The sequence below is a fragment of the Streptopelia decaocto genome, assembly GCF_964273445.1.
Source record: "Streptopelia decaocto genome assembly, chromosome: 3".
NCBI classification, from domain to species: domain Eukaryota; kingdom Metazoa; phylum Chordata; class Aves; order Columbiformes; family Columbidae; genus Streptopelia; species Streptopelia decaocto.
The window spans coordinates 39,744,501-39,767,192 of record NC_138656.1 but is presented as its reverse complement, the minus strand read 5'-3'; the positions used below and the strand labels follow the sequence as shown (position 1 = coordinate 39,767,192).

Below are 22,692 nucleotides of genomic sequence, written 5' to 3'. Positions count from 1 at the left end.
TGCCAGTCCATTTGCAGGATGGCTAACCACTATTTTGCATTAAATGTTGGTCAAAAGCCACCAAAATCTTCCATTCATAAAAACAAAACATAATGCCACTTTTAAAATGTACTTTTACATATCAGTTCTTTTGGGGGTGGGGTCATTGAAGCACCAGAATACGTTCATCAAGACAATAAGAATACATTTCAAAACCAATGGATCAGGTTAATATTCATGATTGTATTTCCCTAATATCTGTCCAGTAAAACTACTCCATCTGAATTATTCATTTGGTATACTACTAAACAGAAGGTCAGTGGTAACTCCGCAGTCTGATTTCGTCAGTAAATTCTGCATTATAAACTGTTCCACTCAGTTCCTCCATTATTTGTACAAGATGTCATTTAAAACCTTGACATATTTCTAGTATCCATAATGCAAGAGGAAAAAAAATTGCATTGATTCATTCTGGTATATTATTGCCATCAGGTGCTACAATTAAACAACTCTGGACACCGGGGTTTTTTTGTTTGCTTGGGATTTTTCTTGTATGTTATGTAAGGACTCAGTATTATCTCAAGCTTTAAGATCACTCATCCATGAGGACCTCGGAAGCTTTACAAATACCTCAACCAGCTTTTAAGAAAGTGGCATTTTTGTTGTTTGATTTGGTTTTTTTTAGCTTTGATTCATAAGACAAAATTAATTGGTGGTGTAATTCAGCTGAAATTTTCACCAGAAATTAATCTGGACTCATATCTATTTCTTAAAGAAAACAAACAAACAAATAAACAAACAAGTAAATTCAGTGCCAGGGACCTCTCTCTCATACTTGTTCCACATATTCTAAAGTTATATACAGAAGGAACAAAATATGGAAGTTTCTCTTCACAAAGATCTTTCCATCACAGCAATTCAGAAAACTTTGTTCATTTTAGATATTTGTTTCTTATATGAATGCCAGAATATATATTTTCCTATGTGTGTGGGAGAAGGCTAATAAGTGGCATGTGTTTATGTGAACATTAGAAAATCTTATTGAGCTGAACTGTGCAGAATCTTTTCTGTAAAAGCTGACAACTTTAAAAATGGTTTCAGTAAGATGACGTGAATCTTGGCAATTGCAAAAGAAACAAACATTCTTTGTCAAAAGTGTCCCCTTTGTGGTCATAACTAGTTTTGTGGTGTGTCTCTACCTCTAGCTAGCAATTTGAAGTTTTGCATACATTACCTTGTAAGAATTTCCTAAGCTGTGCTTACTTTAAAATAAATTTTAACTTTTTTTTAGCCTTGTAAAAGAAACCTGTGTTTTGAAAGTCAAGGTGGGTTTTTTTTAACTTGTTCTTAAGATTAAAATAGTACATTGGAACATGCTTGGTTCTCCTTTTCTTTTTGCCTGCTGCTTTTGCCTTCAGTAACATACAGCCAGGTGAGAAAAGTCTGCATTTTGGAAAAAGTCCTGGGAAACTTTAACAGGATGCAGAATGCAGTTTGCTTCATGGCTGTATTTCTTCAGCAGAAACAGAGGGACAGTAATGAGATGTTTTTACTACAATACTAAGCTATTACAGCTCTGAGTGGAGAATAATTTGTTGCCAAACATTTATATGTGTTTTAAGAGCAAATTCACACTTCTAGGCAACAGTTGCTTCTTGGTACAACTAAGTTATGCTTGTAGAGGCACACTATCAACACCAACTGAAACTAGGGCCTAAATGAAGGCATCACATTTCTGTTTGTGCTGATGTATTCACCTATATAGATGACATTTTAACACAAAATTCCATTTCATAATTATTATTAGGTAAAAGTTAGGAAAGAAAAAACTTTTAGGTGTAAAATCAAACAAAATTACTATATGATCATTTACCAATGATTACCGCATGATTTTGTGTAACCCTTGGCCTTCCTAAATAGTAGTATTTGATTTTTATCTATGCATTGGTTTCATAATGAGTCATCATGCAACTGCTGACCCACACTTGATAAATACTTAACTTAGGGAAGGAATTTTCTTGAGATTATGAAAAAAAAAGCCCAAAAAACCTCCCCACCAAACAATCCTAGGTCTTCGCCATTAATACAGAAATTTTCATTGTTAGATGAAAAACAGTATAATTTGAAATAAATGTTATGTTGAAAGAAATCCACATTACTTTGATAAAAAAAATCCATTTATCTGAAAGGTTGTAGGGATTATGATAAATTTGATGAGGTCAACCCCAATCCCTCAAAATCTTTTCATACTTTTAGGAGACCAATGAATTACCAGTCATGTAGCTCTAATGTACTTTTAAGGCTAGTTAGAAGACATCAAAGAGCAATACTCAAACAAAATGCTCAAAATAGGAAGAATTTACATGACTGGGTATTCATTTAAAGGGAATCATTCATACAGGTGAAAGTCTGCTTATTCCTTTTATGCTTTCTGATACAGGAAACCTACCATCTACTTGTATGTCACTAATAACTGATCTTAGAATGCTATTTCATAGCTTGAATCTTGGTTTTGCCTCGAGGTTCACTCTAGCCAGGATGGCAATTAGGGAAGGTCCTAAAACTGAAACAGAAAAACTGACACATGCTGTTAAATTCAAATGTAGAACACTAAAATTAACATGGAAGCAGAAATGGCATTCAGTGTCAGAAGTAACAAATTTGAAAGTCTTAAATAGTTCAATATAGAGAATATAGTTTAGACAGTTTTTATATAAGTGTGCTTTTTCCTAAAAACATCCCCCCCCAACCAAACTTTTTTTTTTTTTTTTGCTTTTTCTTTAAGTCTTTTGTCTGTAAATATGAAAGAGGGCTACACCCCAATGTAACTCTTCGTTGCCATACTAAACAGTAAAACAGTCTTTCTAATTCACATTGCTCATGGCAGTCTTATTAGATGTTGCTTTGTTAAGTTTGTGATTAAAGCAGTTTGGGATTTTTGTTGGTTGTAAACTTTTGGCATAAGGTGAATACCAGTCTCTTTCAAAAACAGCCTTGAGTTGCTTAATGATGCTTGTGCTGTTCCCCGTGTCTGCTTGGTTGATAACAAGGCCGGCTCCAGCATTCTGCGTAAATGCATTTCCTACCCAATCAAAATTACCTACAAGTGAAGGCAGGAATATACAATGAGTTTCCAACATTATGAAAAAAACAAGGTGTTCTCCCTTCAGGCAATCCAGCATGATACAGGATCATTTCCCCCAGTGCCTACTTGGGCAGAGACGAACATAAGTTTTCTATATTAGCAAGAGAGAAAAAACTCCATTACGTACCAGTGTGCAGCACAGATCCTTTCTGGAACTTCAACAGCTCTAATACTTCTTAAGTGAAGACAGGTTCTTTTATTTATTCAAAACTAACTTGCTCTTCCTTTTGTATATATTATATTATTATTCCATTTACTTTCTTCATCGGCCTCTTCAGTGCCAAGAATGAAAATAATTTCTTGCCATATAAACAGTTTCAAGTAGATGGGATGGAGAGTGGTTGCTCCATAATTCTGAGCTAAACCAATGAATCTTTTTACAGGTTACCCATCGATAGATAACATTTCAGGAAAAAAAACCCAGATTTTACTGTTCTATGACAGTTATTACAACCTTTATTGAAATCTAAGGTAACAAATGAACATTTCAAATCCTGGTGATCACAAGGCAAGGAGGGTAATTGGATTAATGGAAAACAGGTAAAACAAGTGTTTCCATTATTTCTTTTTACACACGCAGTATTTTGGGGAGAAATGCTGTTACTAAGGGTCGTCTTTTAAAACAATATCTGAACATACATTAAACATGAAGATATCTGAGAAATTTATACCAACTGGAAATGTACCTAATGTTAATAAAAGGAGGGTGTCTGAAATGTCATTAAATGGAACAAGATTTGAGCAGATGAGGATGAAAGGCATCTGTACGGTATTTACCAGAACTGACCATAGTTTTAGTAATAACATGGGCAGTGGAGAACAGTATCTCTTTATTGGATTGCAGAAACAAGAGGATATATTAATAATCCAATTTATTCCTACTTCCAAAAGTGTGTTATATTTGTGTCTAAAGTCTGTTTTTAAATACTGACAGCAGAATGTTGCTCTTGAGAAACTGATTGATATGGGGACAAAAGGAGGTTTTAAATGAGAAGAGGCTCAAAGCTTATCCAGGTTCCCAAAGAAATGAGACTCTTGTTTTAACTTAAGCCTATCAGCTGTAGATTCCTCATTTACAAATGTGTGGTACTTCAGGGTTTTGGCTACAAACTAGAATTTCAAGAGATGTGGTTACTTACCAATGTATGCAGCTCCATCAGTCACCATATATTTGTTACGATTTAATTTGGGAAGGGAAGTGTTCTTCTGTTCTTTCAGAAAGCAAGCACTCTCTTCCTCAAGGTCAAAGAATTTCTGCCATAAAACAGAATGGAGTGCAGGTTAGTGAGAACTATTCTATAACTGACAGAAGAAATGTGGTCTGTTCTCTACTCCTTATTGCAAATGAGTTAGTGCTACAGAACAGCTTGAGTTTTTATAGCCAAGCATTAATTGTACTAAAATATTGCACATTGTATTTCTTATTAAATTCTCAAAGTTTGTGATCCTAACTGTATGTTGGCATTCTGAAGTACACAAAGTATATGGCTGCTGCATACTGAAAGCAATACAGTTCCAGGTAATAAAGCCTGTGAAATGAACAAAACCCCACGTCTTTGTGCTCTGCGTAAGAGAAGGAACTTTTCTTAAGCTCATTTCCTCTCTCAAGGGACAGGGGGGTTTGAAGGCTGCTTTCAGGAGCCAGATTGGCAGGCACACCAACAGCTGAATCAATACCTTTACATTACACATTGCATGGTTTCCAACAGGAAATTTGCTGATTTCAGAAACTTCTTAGGGTTAAATCTGATATGGAGAGATCAAATTTACCAGACAACAAGAAGAAAATGCATCTCTGCTACCCGAAAGGGTAAAGTCTCAGTTCAATTTTGTAATTTGAGGAGCTCTGTGCTTGCATCAGTGCCAGAGAAAAATGAGATTTCCGGTACAAATCTAAATAGTGTGTGTTTCATCAAGGAAACTAATAGCTAGGACACAGATTTCAAAACCAAAAGTGGAGAATAACATGATGACAAAGAAATTAAATATTTACTGCATGACTGGGAATCTTTGATTGCAGTGATCATGTAGATCCTCAAAACAAAACTAATTCACCATATATTACTGATGAAGGTAACTGTACCCACTTAAGACATCAAAAAAATAGCATTGAAAAAAACCTGCTCCAAAAGGCAGTGATTGTTCTTGGGGTCTGTTTTCCACAATGCAAAATCCATCTTTTGAACCAGTGCTTTTTTTGATATACACCTTGAATGAATCCTTTTAGGCTACAGAGATGGCCTTCAGAATAGTCTTACTGTTTAGAAAACCCAACTGTAAAATACTGAATCCATTATTGAAATGTAGTGATGGCTGGTAGACTACCTCATCAGTTTGGTTAAATCAAATCAGGGTGTAGGCAGAGCACACAGGCAGCTTTATAAAGCATTCTTTACCCAGCTGATGAGGTAGGTACATTTCAAGCTGGTGTGCAGTAAAGTGCTCGACTATTGCAAAATGTGTTGTTACTCATGACCAGGAATGCCAGCTTTAGGTTTTATACCACTGGTTGCCTCAGAACTGCATATAAATACTCATTCAAAAACATCTCTCCTCTTAAGCATCAGTCTTGATCATTACAGTTTGATTTTCCTTGGAGAACTCTCCTTCAGGTTCTGAACAGGCTTATTTACAATCAGTATTACCAAACCTAATTAAAATGGCTTAATTGCAGACAAAAGGTAGAGCAGCCCAGTGGCTGTTGTTTATCAGACACTTTATTTTATGGACTGTGTTAGAATCTGTCTTTTCCTCATTGGAAAATATACTGAGGTAAATTTTATGCTGCAAGACCTTGTACCAAAGCTGCTTGGAAGACCTCTGTGTAAAATACCAAGGGTAGTACACGCTCCTGCCAATTCCAGCATTGAGAAGGAGAGTCTCTGATCTTGGACTGACCCTGGTCCCCCTCAGTGATGAAAGTTTATTAGGGCTGAAACGAGTTTTTAGTGCACTAAAAATAAAATGTAAAGAGTTCGTGATTTTTCAGTGTCCAAATACTGGATGGCACTGTGGTGCAGTTCTGTGATCGACAACTATCACGAAGTTGTTTCTATAAACAGTCTCTGAGTTTCATATGCTTGTTTACTTACCTGCACATGGCATTGTTATCTTCCACAGCTTAAATTCTGTAATGACTTCAAACACTAGCAAAATTCCAAGGTTTTTTTTTTTTAATTAAAAAACAACCACAACCACCTGAACAGTTTGAGTGATGGCTTTTGAAAGAGCATTGAAAAACATTATTCTATGTAAAACTGTAGTAACCATTCTCTAAATGACATTTATGTTGTATATTTATGTCTAACTAAGCTGCATGGAGAAATCATACCTTTAATTACATATTTCTAACATTGCTAATGATTACAACATTACACTTTTTAAAAAAATTAGTACAAATTATCTTAACAGCTGTAAAGGAAAGTTTACTAGATCTTAGGGGATACTTCTTAGACATCAAGATTGCAACTGTGTGTCTGAGCAGCTACTCTACAAACATGCAACCACCACACAGAGTATGTACCAGAGATGAATCTGAATCTTTCTGAAAGGGTCTTGAATTTTTGGATAAAGCCAGAAGAAAATGTCCACGCTTTTCTTGGTGCAACAAAACAGGAATGGAGACTGTTAGCAGCTGTAGGGTGTCCATCAAGGGTACTTGCAGTAACTTTTCACAGAGATGTAATGTGTGACTAATACTAATATCGTAGGGAGTCTAAAACTCACAAATGGGTAAAGTATTCAATGCCAGGAAAGAAAATGTAACAAGCCGTCTTCTTCCCAGAGTTAAAAAGTTACATACCTTGGTGTAAAAACAGTCAAGCACAGTAATCATATAAGTTGTCAAACTGGGATAGATTCAGCAGATATGCTGAACTGAAAATTCATACTTTAGTGTTCTGCTTGTATAATAATGTTGTAAGAGATAGTTCAGATTCAGGCACGAAAAGATAGAAATTAACATGGTCTCCAGCATCAGCAGAGAAGCCTCAACTCCTTGACAATACAGATACCAGTAGGGAAACCCATCTGCCCTCACAAACAGAATACACACATGTAGCTTAGATGATAAGCAAATGAACCAGTGCTGGCCTCACATTCTCCAACATGCACCTTCAGTAAAAATACTTTGTTAATAATCATGACCTTCTGCATTTCATTCATCTTTTCCATCCTTATTTTAGGAGTTTAGAACTTTAAATTGCTGCTTAGGAGCAAAGGTTTCATAGTTAATTCATTACACTTTGTTTACTCCTAGGGCATTTCTGGCTTTCTGAGAATTAGTGAAAGGTTCAGTTTTTCTTTCCTTTTCCTTAGCCAGAATACTTCTGCACAACTCAGAAACAGATTCACATGGAGACTCAAGAACAACTTGTGCTGTAGATATGTATGTCTGTTGCATGGCACACCTTCCTGGTCTCAAGTTGTCTAAAGACACTGTGTTCTATTCCCTAGTTTCTGTGAGGTCTTCAACACCATGCCCATCTCTGGTCAGCACTGCAGCCAACAGACCTGGTCCCTTTTTACTGCTCCTTCGAGCCACAGACTATGTATTTTTGCACATAAGACAGATTTACATGGTTAAGCACACAGAACTTACGGAGTATTGGAATTAAGGTCCCAAGAGGCACAACAGTGAGCTCTTCACCTTGAGTTTACCCTTTATGATTAAAGCTTTAATTTCATGACCACATGTGGTTCTGTGCACGGGATAGAGGTCCCTGAATGAGCAACAGTTTGGTGTGCAGTTTATTCCTTGTCATTTAGCTGTGTGCTTATAGGACTTATTTAATCCTCAAACACAGCTTTTTCCTCATGAATACTTCCCACGGAGCATTTTTTCAGAATACTTGTATTGAGTTTGCACTCTCACAGCAGTTTCAAATTGAATCCAGTAGTTATTAATGCCTATGTGAACTGGACTGTGAATGAGATGCTGAGGAATGCATAATGAAGGACTAATAATTTTTAACTGTGTTAATGATAATTGCCCAGTATTGTCAATTTTATGGCAAAAGAGAAAGAAAAAAAAAAAATCTTTGACTTAGAACACACTGTTAAAATTCAGCATTCACAACTAGGAGATAATGTCTGACAGTCCGTGTGCCTCAACAGCAGACACACACAGTGCTTGGTGGCTGGTTTTGATCAGAACACTGTGAAGCAGACCGAGTGCCTGGTTTCTAACTATATACTTGTGGGTAGGCAAGTCCAAATCTTCCATGAGCCTGGTCAGAGAGCAGGGCAAATCAGGAGGAGATTCCTGTCTCACAGAGGAATTATATCTGCACAGCCTTCTCCAGGCTGGCCTGGAGTGTACCTTGTGCTGCTGCCGCTGGCACAGCCGTGCACACACACCCCGCAGCTGCAGCCAGCCCCTGGCACTCGCTCAGAACTTCCCAGCCAAACTGGTCTTTCCAAAGGCATAAAGAAAAAAAGAAACAATCATGACAAAGCATATCACAGGAATCAAAACTTAAGCAAAAAAGGTATTGCATATGCTTTGTAGGAAGCAGAGATATTATCCCCAAAAGAACAGAAGATGGGGGGTGCCATTTCTCTCAGAACAATATCGAGGTACTAGGACAGCTTAGGAATTTTAAGTATAATTTCAATGAGAATTTATAACTTCAGGTTATCTTGAAATTTCAGTGTTGTGTATAAACGTATACATATATGCATGGCAGTATCTTCTGTACAGAATTTAGTTTGACTTTACATTTTCTTATACCTAAGGCAGAACCAAAAGGCAAAGCAGATTTTTCCAATAATTCAAAAGGTTTAAGTTTAGTTTTTATCTTTTTGGCTTTTACTTCTCCCTCATATGCATAGTTTTGTTTCACTTTGATCCCGTCTAGAACAGATGAATGCAAAGGAAATGCAGTTTAAAAAAACCAGTGCTCATCTGATATATTTTGTGAGGTAAAGGAGCACCGTGATGAAGCCTGTGGCACCATTTCAGCCAAAATCAAATAGACACCAGTGAACTCTGAGCCTTGGGCTGTTACTTGTATCAAGGCTTCTTCAAGGCAGTGATTTACCCAGCACGTGGAGCACGTCATGCCCAGCACAGAGGTAACTGAGGTGTGTTGTAATTTTACAACCATTTAAACCTGAGGCAGTCTAATTTTTTTCACTTTCTAACTCCAGATATTCTACCTAGACTATCTACTTAGAATAGATATCTAGAAATATTCTTTTTCCTTTTAGCATTTAGTTCTTGACAAGATAAATTATGTACTAAAGATTTCACCTGCTATAAATAGATGGATACAAATATTTAGAGTATTAGGTGTCACTTAAAAAAAATAAACCCACTTTTAAGTACATAATAGAATTTTGATGATAAATACAGAACAAGCTAGAAGTTATTTGAAACTGAAGTGGCTTAAACAATGTCAGTGATGTACAGGTTTTTGACTCTTACCTAGGAGACCTAATAACAGTGGATGTTATAACAAAAATTCCTATTTCTAGATATGCATAAATAATTCGGCAGGTTAATATAGATATTTAAAAACAAACCAAACAAAAACCTAAACCCAGTCAAACAAAAAGACACAAAAAATACCAAACCAAAACATAAAAATAATTTGATCCGAGATGGCCAATTTCTGGTGTGCCTCAATTCCATGAAAATAAACTGTACCAAATTGAAAATAGTCCTTTACACTCTGCTTTCTGATACAAATGCAAGATATACGCTATTTCTCACTCTTCTGTATTGCATGTCTAATGTGGTCCACATAATGGTTGCTCTAGTTTTCACAATTCCAAATTTGTGACCTGTATTTAATCTAAAATCTTCATTATTTTTTCTTGTATTTTATACTTGATTAAAGGAAAAGCAGATGCTTATGCAGCTGAACAGAAAGGTTACACGAATCCAGACTAAAGCACATTATTGTGCTGTCACATTTACTCTTATCAGCCAGTACGAACAAGACATACGACTGGTTCACTCTGTTGGCTTTGCTGTGGAAGACCAGATGTGTTTTCCACGGGCTGCCCACCACACAGGCTGCTTTTTGGCAGCACTCTGTTTTTGTGTCTTAATTTCTGTGTCTATTATTACCAGCAATAAATTCATTTCATTATATTATGTTTCCTGTCTTCTTTAATAAAATTTAAAGACTGATACTGACAGAAAACTTTTTTCAGTTGTGAAGTTTTCTTGATTTTTTGCGTGTGGGAAATATCTTAGATTTCAAATCAATATGACTAATACTTACAACTTTCAAACTACAGCTTGGAACTTCAGTGCAAATAGCTTTCAGTGATGAAACAAAGTTAAACGTAAGGGGATCTGTGTCTCTTGAGAAACTTATGAGAAGTCGTACTTTAATACTTCGTAAAACTAATGCTTCTCTTATCTTCCCATCTAAGTACGGCCAGTACCTGTGGAGAAACAATACAATATATTCAGAGAACTTTAAAAAAAATTTTATTTTTATGTATCCAGCTCTAGATGTCATAAAGAAAACTAAACACATGTGAATTTAATTTTCTATCCATTGAAGGAATGCCATTCTCATTTAAAGGGGTTCTCACTAAACAGATCTGCCAGCACCCTTTTTTGGGTCATTCTGCCCTGCACCACAACTGCCACTGTGGTGACAGCGAGGCTGTGGATGGCTGAGCACATCTTCCATCTGTGTCGGTGCACTGAGAGCCAAAACATTTGCACAAAATACAGGGACCTTGTCTGCCCGGAGCTGGAGCATTCCTCCTGTGTCAGTGCCTGCAGAAAGAGCAGCAGAGCTCCCATGGGGATGGACACCCAGCAGAAGGAGCAACAGCTGGAGGCTGCTGCTTACCCAGCCCAGACAGAGTGACAAGGAAGGATTTCTGCTGGTTACACAATACGGGACCCAGAATGCTGAATCCCTCCCTGACTGCCCGCCTTTTCTTCCTCTGTACTGTGACCACACTGGCTGGGGATAGGAATGCTTTCTGTCGCTTCTTGCTTGGGAAAGGGAGCACTGCTGCTGTGCAGGGTGCCTGCATCCTCCAGCAACAGATGAAGATGGGTAATTTAAGGAGAATGCTACCTGTTTTTCATGATGAGCATTGCAGAAATTCTGCCATGAGTGGGATGGTGGCTTCCAAGGTGCTATTCTCACAATTGGTAGTTAGCTTTGTGTTCCTGACCTTTGGTGGGAGGAGGTCAGGACAGGGAGAACTAGATAAAGAAAATGTTTGTTTTCTTTATTCCAGCAACATCAAGGCATTCGGCTGAATGACATCTGAGCTCTGCAATGCCAGAAAATTATTTGCAAGCCAGAAATGGGAGCTGACAAGGTAGGGAAGCTGTGGCAGTGCCTCAAACACAAAGACACGCTGTAGGAAAAATGAATTCACACAGGTTCCTTCCCTGGATCTCACTAATCCAATAGATTTCTGAATTCTCCAGGCATGAGAACAAAGTAAGGAGGAGTATAGGAGATAATATCAACTGCAACACTGTAACGGTTCTACATATTAAGATTCTTTCCAACATAAAGGAGAAATGTGAGGGATGCATATTGTGAAACTGAGGTTCCTGCAGCACTACCCATGATTCTTTCACTGTGACAGAGCCTGTACAGAATTAGTTCATTGGCAAAACCCTCCTGTAGACTTGAAACAGCTTATGCTTGATAACAGTCAAATGTTAGTGATTTGTTGATAAATCGGAACAAAACATCTTTAATTATGCAAAGTTAGGAAAAAGCACATAACCACATGTTTAGCTTAACTGTGTTCAAGCAAAGTGCCTGGATGGAATGGTGAGCTTTACTAGATGCTCAATTCATTGTGAGTGTTATCGAGAGCAGGAGGGACTACTGGATACTTGCCTTGTGAGTTGGATGGTTTTATTACACTGTGGCTCCAGTTTTGGGTCATCAGTGTTTTTCAATGTTCCATACAAATAGGGTGTTTACTTGCTTTTGCTTGTTTTTAGCAACTCTCGGTTAAACAAAATGGGATACAATTCAAATGTAATCTATGCCAAATTTGGAATTTTCATGTATATGTATATTTCAATAAAATAATTACATCTCCCACATTATACAAGAGAACTTGCCACATGTTATTTCTCTCTTGACACAAACGCACACACATTCTCATGTTGCATATCTGTATGATACTCATAAAATGCCAGTAGCTGTGATATCGAGATAGTGAATATAATAGTGTAAGAAATAAGACTAATGTATAAGTAAGTTCTTCTATGCCTGTGTCCCAGTCACTTGCAGATGGTCAGACTAGACAATTTCTGATCTCCTTCGACAGGCAGATCCAACGCTTAGGACCCAGAACTGGAAAGGTCTTCTTAGGTCCCAATTCTGCTCCCATTTAAGTCAATGGCAGAACTCTCACTGATTTCAATAAGAGCAGAATTGGGCCCCAAGAAATTGGTCCACAGTAGTAACTAATCTCCTGTGGGTACATTTTCTCCAGCAGAGCTTATTGGCATGATGATAACCTCCCAGTCCTGGACATGGGCACTCACCGTTTAGCATTGGTGTCAGTGACGATCGGCAAATAATCCGTGACAGCTATGTATACAAACTGTTTCGCATCATCGATAACACTGTAGATAGCTTCAATATCCAGGACTCTGTCCTTTGGGCAGAAGAGTTTAGGTGAATTCTGTGAAGGGAAAAGTTCAAATATGTCATTTAAAATAAGCGATTTATTTTCTCTTCCCCTCATTCTTCTAGACATGGCAGGCAGCATCCTTCCTTTTAGAAGAGAACATTAACTGATACCTTCAACTGTCCTGCTAGAATACTCAAAAGGAATGTTATTTGATTAATTTCCCCTTTAATGTCTCACCACTTAGGTTTAACCATGGGTAAAATGCAGAAGACACAAACTTCAAAACATCCACTGTCATCAAAGAAGCTCTAGTTGAAGTTACATTTCAGAGGTTTTTGTTCCAAAGAGTCCTAGGGCTGGTTAGCATCAGATGGAGTAATAATCTGTGTTCTTGTCTGATCCATCACTTACAACCAGGAATTAAGTTTATTATGTCAATTCTGGTTTAAGTTCCACACAAATTCACCATTTGCTCAGTCACTGCTGTAGGGAGATGCTGCAGTTTCGCAAGAAAGTTATCTTTACAACCTAGCTTCAGCTGTACATTAACTCTTTGCCTGGTACTGAGCTGATAAGTGGTAAGCCCAGATTTCACCTTTTATGCTTTTCTATTCTTAAAGAATTACTACACTTAAGTTCAGAAAATACTAGAAAATTAACAGTTAAAAATTTCAAGACCAATATTTCAGATTCATTCCTGAACGCTAAGAAAAACAACCAAAACCTGTTATATCAGCCAGTCTGGAAGATGATTTTGTTGCTAAACCCTATAATAGCCAAAAAAAAAAACCCAAAAAAACAAACCAACCAACCCAATGACTTTGTGTTATTCTGCTTGTTTTATGCAGCAATAGCATTGAAATATGTTTCCAAAGAATGAGATTCAACACACAAAAGATTGTAAAGTGATTTTGCTAAACATAATTTATTCTCTGAAACTTTAAAGAGGCTGTGGTGCTGAGATTTTATTCTTACACTCTTACAATTTTCTTGAATGGAAGTTTTAAGTTACAGAACAGCTAAAGAATGGAATTCTTATGCATTGTCTTTTTCAGATATGTTCTATATAAAGACTTGAAAGATAATTAGAAGAAAGACTTCTGTTAAGGCTCTCACTGTAACATTTGGGTTTAGGCATGCCACTTGTTACCCTGTGGTGCAGCTGACCCCCTCTTTTGTCAAAAAAATCCCCAAAAATAGTACTTTTCTCAACAGTAGCTGTATAGTACTTGCTGGTCAGATCGAATACCCAGTTGACGTTTCTCTTCATTCATCAGGAACAGGCCTTTGTCCTCACTGGGCAGCCGTCCCCTGCCATGGCTCTGCTTGGGGAGGGATGTGTGGTCCCAGACCAAAAGGGCAGCGATGCAAGGCTGGGGGAGGGCAGCACCCCCACCCCTGCCCACAGACAGGGTAGCAATGGCAAGAAGTGAATTGCCTGGCTCGTGCAGACTTCTCACTAGCTCAGGAACAGACCGTGATGTTAGCACTTGGTCCACCGAACCAGTCCTGGGTGACTCCAGCATTGTCTTTCAGAGGGACATGCTGGCAAACCTTGAGAATGCACCAGTAGGTGAGAAATGTATTGAAGAGCCTGTTCCAGGGAGGAGGAACCAGCCCAGCTGGCTGTGGCTAGAAATTCAGGTAGCTCTTGGAGTTGGACTTCACTGATCTGAGCTTCTGAGTACTAGTGACTTGCTCCTTTTGTTTTCTCAAGTGGAATTTCAAGAGCAGGGCCTTCTGCTGTCCCCACAAGAGGGAAATACAAATCACAGGCAAGAAGTGAACGCTTTGAAAACTGCAGAAGAGCAGTTTTTGTAGAGCCTGTCTTCACTTGTCTTTGTCTAGGATCCCAGATTCCTTAGCCAGCTTTCCTTACCGTGTGCTCCTCCAGGACTGGCCTTCAGCAGCATTTCTCCATTTCTTACGGATTGCTTAGAAGGGAGTAGGAGCTCATTTTACAGCTCCTTAGCTAACTGCCCAAAAGTCAGTCTCTAATTTAAGCCAATCCTTAAGGCTCTCTAGAATCAATGGAAGTGTATGCTTCTTCAGATGGCTGTTAATTCTGGCTGTCTTGGACGCTTCCAGATTTTCACTCCAAAAGAGCGCTCTGGCTCTCCACTAACTGTAGGAGTGTGAAAAATCCTGGACAGCTGAGTGTTGCCTGGCTCCCAGCAGGTGAAGATAAACCCTGTACTGGATAACCACCCACCTGCACCAACCTCCTGTGTCAGTGGGTGTGCAACTTAATAGTGCACTACATGCCTTGGGGTGTTTTAGACATAACTGACTATAAAGTAATGGGGCGTTGCCCCTTGTTTTATACAGAATCTTAAATAACTCTTAGCAACTTCTTTATATTCCTAATTTTCAAGCCATTGTTTTTACTCATGTTAATTACTTACAAAATGAAAGACACTCCACATCTTTCATCATCTCTAGGTATCTCTATGGCTCTGTATACTTTTTTTTTCCAGTTTTGCTGCATCACAACTGAGATGGAGGACTGCTCTTTTTCTTGTCATTAAAAATACACACACAGACAGTGCTTCCATGGGGATTGCTTCTTGAATTTTAGAAGTTTTTAAATATCATTTAAAAATAAAGCTAAAGTAGGTAATGTTCTACAGATATATAAATGCTTTCAATGGAACCAGGTGAAGAGGATTAATTCTTATAAATTACATTGATTAAAATGCAAGATTCGATACCAAGCTTATTCTGTATCATTTCAGATGTCTAGTTAACAGTTCATTCACTCCAAAGTCATTCACCTTCTATCTACTTGTATAAATAAATGACCTAATTTAAAGGACTTCCCTATCATTTTTTGAACACAACAGTGAATATTACAGAGAAAGGGAAGAAGAACAATTCTGCAGTCCTGGCAAATTGCATATATGAACAACATCACAGAAATCAGAATGAAAAAAAAAAAAAGGTACATTGGGGTTGTCTCTTCTGCATCACTGGAAAAGGCAAATGACATTAAAAACCTTTCAATTACAGGTTGCCCCACAAAAGTATACCTATTAGAATAACCATCTTCCCAGACAACAGAATGATATGGTTTTCCAGCATTATGAGACTATCAGTCAAGTTCTGCCTTGTGTAAGTGACAGCCGAAGTTGTTTTATCTCTACAGCTGAGTTTCCAGTCACTCGAATTTCAGTTCTACTAGCTGCTGTTGGTTAAAGGTAGCGGTAACGTGCGTCTTCTTCAGTCAGGGACAATATACTTAAGTAGAGGCTTAATTTACACTATATACATTCTTATTCAGGGAAATTACCTTCCATGGTAATTTCTCCTCGACAGATACTGTCAGGGAAAACACGGCATTATGATGGACTTACTGCAAAGAACTCTCTAGATCATAGAGGACAACATTAGAGTAAGTAGATGTTAAGTTTCAAGGTTTTAAAAAAATCTGGTTTATCAAATGAGTTTCTTCCCTCCCTCTCCACAACCCATTTGAGAACTTACCGACACAAAAGCTTCTGATTTTGTCTCATTCAGCTGCAGTGTCAGTTTATTTTGAGTATCATACACTCCATATAGTCTCTTAGACCAACTTGGAGGTATTTTATTCTTGTATCTTAATGAACTGTACAGGGCAAATATCCTTTGTAAATCCAGGACCAGGCAGCTACAGTTGTATACGATGACGCCAAGTTCCTTCATCTGTGAAATTAGAAGTTCATATCATTAGTGATATTTCAGCTGATGGATCCGTTGAAGTATGCAGCAAGAACCTAAGAGAGTCTGAGGGGCACCTTCCAGAAGCGAGCCTTCAGCTCAGCGGTAGCACTGCTGACTACAGGAACATTCCAATGCTCTTTTAAAGCCAAACACATAAGCTCAATCTTCACAGTCAAGAGCAATCAAAAGCCGGAACAGGGTTTGTATGTTCAGTGTATGTCAGAGTCATATATCCTGATAGAATACAACACACCTTATGGACAGACATGACTTAGGAGTGATACCCATTTGTCATAGCCACCACTTTTGTTATATGTGTTGCTCAAGGTTTGCTACTCTTGACTAGAGTGGTCAATGGGGCAGAGTCTAGTTGGAGGCCTGTATCTAGTGAAGTGCCTCAAGGGTCAACAGTGGGACCAGTACTATTCAATATATTCATCAATGACTTGGATGAGGGAATAGAGTGTTCTATCAGCAAGTTTACTGATGACACTAAGCTGGGAGGAGTGGCTGACACACCAGAAGGCTGTGCTGCCATCCAGTGAGACCCGGACAAGCTGAAAAGTTGGGTGGGGAAAAATTTGATGAAATATAACAAGTGTAGAGTCTCACATTTGGGTAGGAACAACCCCAGGTTCCAGGATAAGTTGTGGAATGACCTGTTAGAGAGCAGCACAGGGGAAAGGGACCTGGGGGTCCTGGTGGACAACAGGATGACCATGAGCCAGCACTGTGCCCTTGTGGCCAAGAAGGCCAATGGCATCCTGGGGTGTATCAGAAGGGGGGTGGTTAGTAGGTCAAGAGAGGTTTTTCTTCCCCTCTACTCTGCCCTGGTGAGAACACATCTGGAATATTGTGTCCAGTTCTGGGCCCCTCAGTTCCAGAAGGACAGGGAACTGCTGGAGAGAGTCCAGCACAGGGCAACAAAGATGAGTAAGGGAGTGGAGCACCTCCCATATGAGGAAAGGCTGAGGGAGCTGGGGCTCTTTAGTCTGGCAAAGAGGAGACTGAGGGGTGACCTTATTAATGTTTACAAATATATAAAGGGTGCGTGTCACGAGGATGGAGCCAGGCTCTTCTTGATGACAACCAACGATAGGACAAGGGGTTGGTAATGGGTTCAAACTGGAACACAAGAGGTTCCACTTAAATTTGTGAAGAAACTTCTTCTCAGTGAGGGTGACAGAGCACTGGAACAGGCTGCCCAGGGGGGTTGTGCAGTCTCCTACTCTGGAGACATTCAAAACCCACCTGGTCACATTCCTGTGGTGTGGAGGAACACCCTCATCTGGGTGTTCCTGCTCCGGCAGGGGGATTGGACTAGATGATTTTTTGAGGTCCCTTCCAATCCCTAACATTGTGTGATTCTGTGATTTTTATATTGATTTTGTTTACAGGGAAAACATATTTTCTGCTGGATGGTGTAGGAGCACACATTGCTACCAGTGACAGTTTCTTACTTCAGAAACAATTTGTTTTCTGTGAGTACTGGAAAAGATGAAAGAAATGGACTTAAGTTATTTCTTTGCTGGAGAAGGAATATGATTGTAACATAAAAGGATGAAAAACCAGGCGTTTAATACTGTCAGTAGATAAATTTACTCTGCTACTAAATCCAGCATGATCCAGTATATAGTACACCCAATTAGGACTCAAAAGGGTTGGGTTCTTAACTCCCCATTGGTACAGTACTTCATCTAGGGTACCCCAAATTTCTGGGTGTCAGTTTCTCCACATGTTAAATTGAGATATAATTATACTCTTCTCTCATGAAAAGTATTCTGTAGGCATCAACATTCTCACATATAAATAAGGGAAAAAATTGGCCAAGTAAATATAGACATCTTAGTACAACTAAATGCTTTAACCTTCCATGGGCACAGTCTCACTTCTCCAATTAAGTAAAGGCATGTTTCCTAGTCATCATAAATCTTGGTTTGGCAGAGGTTTCATTAATTGCACATCCCTAGTACTTAAGTTGATGACAGAGTTTCATTTATAAACATATTGCCTGGCTTCTATAATCAAAGCCTAACCACGCACACACTCTTTCCCTTCCTTTGCTTTGTAATAGCTCAGGAAAGCACTGTTGTGGACACAGATGCTATTGACCTCTCATTATCCACATTTCACACAAGTTCAGCCAACTCTGAAATAAAGTGAGAAGAAAACGTGCATGTATCTGTTGGAAAACAATATGTAGGATAAGTATTTAAAGGATCCATGCTGGTTTTCTGTGAGCAAACTCTCTTGGTAGCATGTCTCAGAAGTCTGCCTGGCATGATGAAGAAAGGGGAGTACAAACCCTCCAACATGCTCATCCTTTGAGACCAAAAAATCCCCACTGGTTTCACTGTCTTAGATGAGCTCTCCATAGCCACATGGAGTAGTTTCTGGTAGTAGTGTATCTTTTTGTAAAGCTTGTGGGAACTCTGAACCCCACACTAACGTTATCTCAGAGCTTGTTCCTGCACAATTCTCCGTGACTGCAGACAAGAACCGCTCTGCAGGAGTGGGCAGAGGGAGGGAAGTGAAGGGTAGAATTGAACCTTCAACTCTCTTTCTGTGGTGGGTGAGAGGAATCTCAATACTCCAATGAAACAGAAACTTGTTGGGTGACATCATCCTCAATTCCCTGAGTTGGAAATACCACGTACATGGGATAGACAACACAACAATCTGATTCCCAAACATTTACTGAATAGTTGCAATCACAGGAATATTACCTAATATTCCTGCTGCCTAAATCAGAATATTTCTGCAAGCTTCTTTAGTTCAGAAAAACTATGGAATTCTTCCATTAGCCTGCACAACCTGAAATTTGTGGAGAGCTAGAAAGTACAGAGTACCTACTGCACCGCAGCCTTTCATTTGTGGTTAAGCCAGTAAATTCATTTTGATGTTAAATATAAATTATTCCAAGCTCTGCCCAACATCTTAGTCAGTCTCCTTGGAATAACACCTTTGTTTTTTTCCCCTGCGTACTGAGCATCTTTGAGGACACTCCTGTATTCATGTCTAAGCTGTCCCTGTACTTTATCCACTGTTTGTCTCCAAACATTTTTAACTATACATTATCACTGTTTTCACTGTGTGCTGCCAATACTGCTCTCTTAATTGCCAGGCATGCCATTGCAAAGGACTTACTAATAGTATTCCGTTACACGTATCTGCATAATGTGGTTTAATCAGCTTTTCATGGCTGTTAGTTGATTCTGACATAATTATGTGGTTACGGATTTCCTTTCATTTATCATGCCCATTATTACTGTTCCCCTTTATCCCTTCCATTGAAAGTAAAGATAAAATGGTGTCCTCACAACACACCAGAAGCTGCCAGGATTGCATTGCGTGAGCAGCTCTCCTTGGGGCAGGAGTGCTTACGGTGTGTCCTTTCCCCATCTGTGAGTTTAAGGATTGCCCTTGTGCCCAAATGCTTTCTCATGTACAGGGAGAGGGAGGAAGCTGGGGGCACTAATGTGGTTTTTGTTTGTTGGTTTGTTGTTTGGTTTTCAGTGCAGTTTTTATGGATCACTGCCTTGCCTGACTGCAAACTGAAGCATTAGCCCTGCCTGCCCACCAGCCTCTCCTCACCAACAGAGGTGCAGAGCGACCAGCCCATTTTGCACAGGACCCTCCCCCTCCCCTGAGAGCAGGTGTCTGCAGGGCCGAGGTGCTGCCCCAGCCCAGGCCCAGCCGCTCACCCCCTCCCAGCAATTACATGGCAGACTGGAGTGAACCATTTCAAGAGCTGAATTTGCAGTGCAGTCATGAACAGAGCCTTCCCACAGCGCTGCATCGTGCAGGTGGCTTCTCTGGAGGGAGGCAAGCACTGATCAAAGCTTTTCCTGCCTCTGAAGCCACGATAAGAGCTCTGCCTAATGTGGATTCCCTGGTACATGATACAGGCTGGGTTCCCCCTTTCCCTCTCTGGGAAAACACAGTTATCCTCTTTACCCAGCTCCCTGTTTTCATTAGGCTTTTATGAACTTTAAATTCGCCTGAACCTGGAAAGTAAATTCAAAATACTCAGAAGATGGCAGACAGCAACTCTGATGCTTTCTGTGAGACCTCATTTTCTTAGGAAACCAGGTTCAATGTCAGTCTGTCACCTTATAACCATCTTGGTTTATATACAACATCACCTTGAAATGAAACCGATGCAAACAGTGGATGTTCCTATGCAGTAAACCCCCAGCCATCTCATTTCTTGTAGAATGGCCCCACTAGGTTTGGAGACCAAAAAAAACACTCTGTTTCAGAAGTGTCTTCCACACTGAGCCTATTTTTACTCCCTTACTCTGAGGTGAGGAGAGACTGCTCTTTTTCCAATTAATCACAAAGCCTGTCATCCTGGAGGCATTACAGAGAGTCGGCAGCAAGGATGTGGTAGTGACAGATTTAGTGTGAAGTGTTATATCATCTAGATAAGGGAAAATACTTTCTCTTCAGTTTGAGAGCTGCTGTTATTACAGACTTCTTTTTTTTTTTTTTTTTTCATAGTCTCAGAGGAGAAGCAGAAAAAAAAAACCCAACATTTATATTGGAAGAATAAAAATCTGAGTGTTGGTCCCTGATTTACAGTGACTGAAACCTGCAGCTAAGCATCACATGAGGTATCTGTTAAGGTAAAACACTTCAGGGCAAGAGGTCTTACAGAAAAGGGGAGGGTTTCTTCATCCTGAGTTTTATAAGCAACTCACACAGTAATGAAAATATCACTGAAAAATTAAAGCGAAGTTCTCAAGAAATCAAAACCCTCATAAAATGAAGGAAGAGAAATCTGAGATTAAAGTAAAGAGTCACAAATTTGTTTGCCTCAAAATGAAACTGAAATACTTGGATGTTAAAAGTTTCACAGTGGCTTGTGAGTGACATCTTCAGAGTATGTGCTGGGGGCTGGGGACAGGAATGATTTTCTGGATAGAGAATTTTGTGTCCTCTCACAAGCAGGTTTCTTTCTTTCTCCATTAAGAGCCACCACAAATGCTCTTCTCAAAGAATGAAAAACATGGGAGCTGGTTTTCCTTGTTCCCTGTGCCATTTACATTTGTGCAGAGCAACTACCAGTGGCTAAACAAGGCTCAAGAAACAGTGGCTTATACCCACACGACAAAACCAACCAAACAAACCAAACACTGCACACGGGAAAAGATCCTAAGCAATACAGGGTGTGGACCCATAACTGTAAGCTTCATAAATTGAGAAAAGTCTTAGAAAGACATTTCAAATACACGTGGATAACGGGTTGGCAGGGTGTACCATGTGTCCTTATCCTGCACTGTGCAGACTAGACAGTGCATTTTATCTTTACCTTGAGCTGCAGTCTAAGAGACAACCCCACTGTGTACGCAAGATACTAGTTGACCTACATAAGAGTGGCACAATCTGGTTCACAGCTTGCAATATTTGAATTGTGGCAAACGTAGTAGGAGGCTTGAAAAAACTCCTTGTTAATGTCTTTTAAAGTTTTTTAACTGCTCACACTCAAGCCTGATCCTGCAAGCGCCAGGCAGCTCCCTGTCCTCCAACACAAACTGCCACTTGCCCAAAAGCTCTGGCCACCAGCAGGTACAGGGCATCCATTGCCTGTGCTAGAGAAACTCTGGATTAACTACAGGCAGTTTGTTACACACTAGTAGACTTTTTATATAAAGGACCATGTGTACATCTGCCATTTGCCTGTGTTTTAAAAATGTATTTAATTATCCTTTTGAGCCTGTGCTTTTTTTAATAACCAATTCCCAAACAAATGACTATGCCAAACAAGAATCACAAGAGGGTGAAGTCACTGAGTAACAAAAAGCATGCTATCCTGATAAATCAATTACCACGGCATAAAAGGACCTAAGATTTTCAATACCTTCTAAAGAAGAATAATACACACTATATTAATTACCACCATACAGCTGACCACAGATATTTACAGGGGTAAACTCATCATGTTCTAACAAAATGTGCTCTAATTATTCGGTTAGCCTGCACTGCAGACATACGGTTCTTTTTCACTTGGTTATCAGTTTTACCTAACCTCTACTGCAAATCTACTGCAAATCTCCCTTATAGCTCTTCTCTCACAGAACCTTTGTATGCATTAGAGTCTGCCAAAACAGCAAAAGTGTGTACCTCAGCTAACATTTCACTAGAAATTGCCACCTACCCTTGTGCATCCTCAGCCAGAATACTCCCTCCATGCTTGGCTAGTAACATAGCACAGAGGCTGCTCAGCTTTATTATGTTAACAGTAACGCAGTGACACCCAAATCCAGCACAGTCCTGCTTAT

At 39.2% G+C, this 22,692-nt stretch overlaps 1 protein-coding gene across 2 annotated transcripts in view; it reads right to left on the bottom strand.

The window, feature by feature from the left end:
- Positions 1–2,843: 2,843 nt before the first annotated feature.
- The window catches only part of PLD5 (phospholipase D family member 5), a gene marked incomplete at both ends in the record, with an annotated part of 177,936 nt that continues 158,087 nt past the window's right edge, over positions 2,844–22,692 (bottom strand). For both annotated transcript variants that reach the window (XM_082048180.1, XM_082048181.1), the window contains 5 exons: positions 2,844–3,079; positions 4,264–4,378; positions 10,357–10,522; positions 12,621–12,760; positions 16,193–16,390. In XM_082048180.1, the coding sequence (XP_081904306.1) occupies positions 2,844–3,079; positions 4,264–4,378; positions 10,357–10,522; positions 12,621–12,760; positions 16,193–16,390 (855 nt within the window). The remainder of the gene's footprint in view (positions 3,080–4,263; positions 4,379–10,356; positions 10,523–12,620; positions 12,761–16,192; positions 16,391–22,692) is intronic.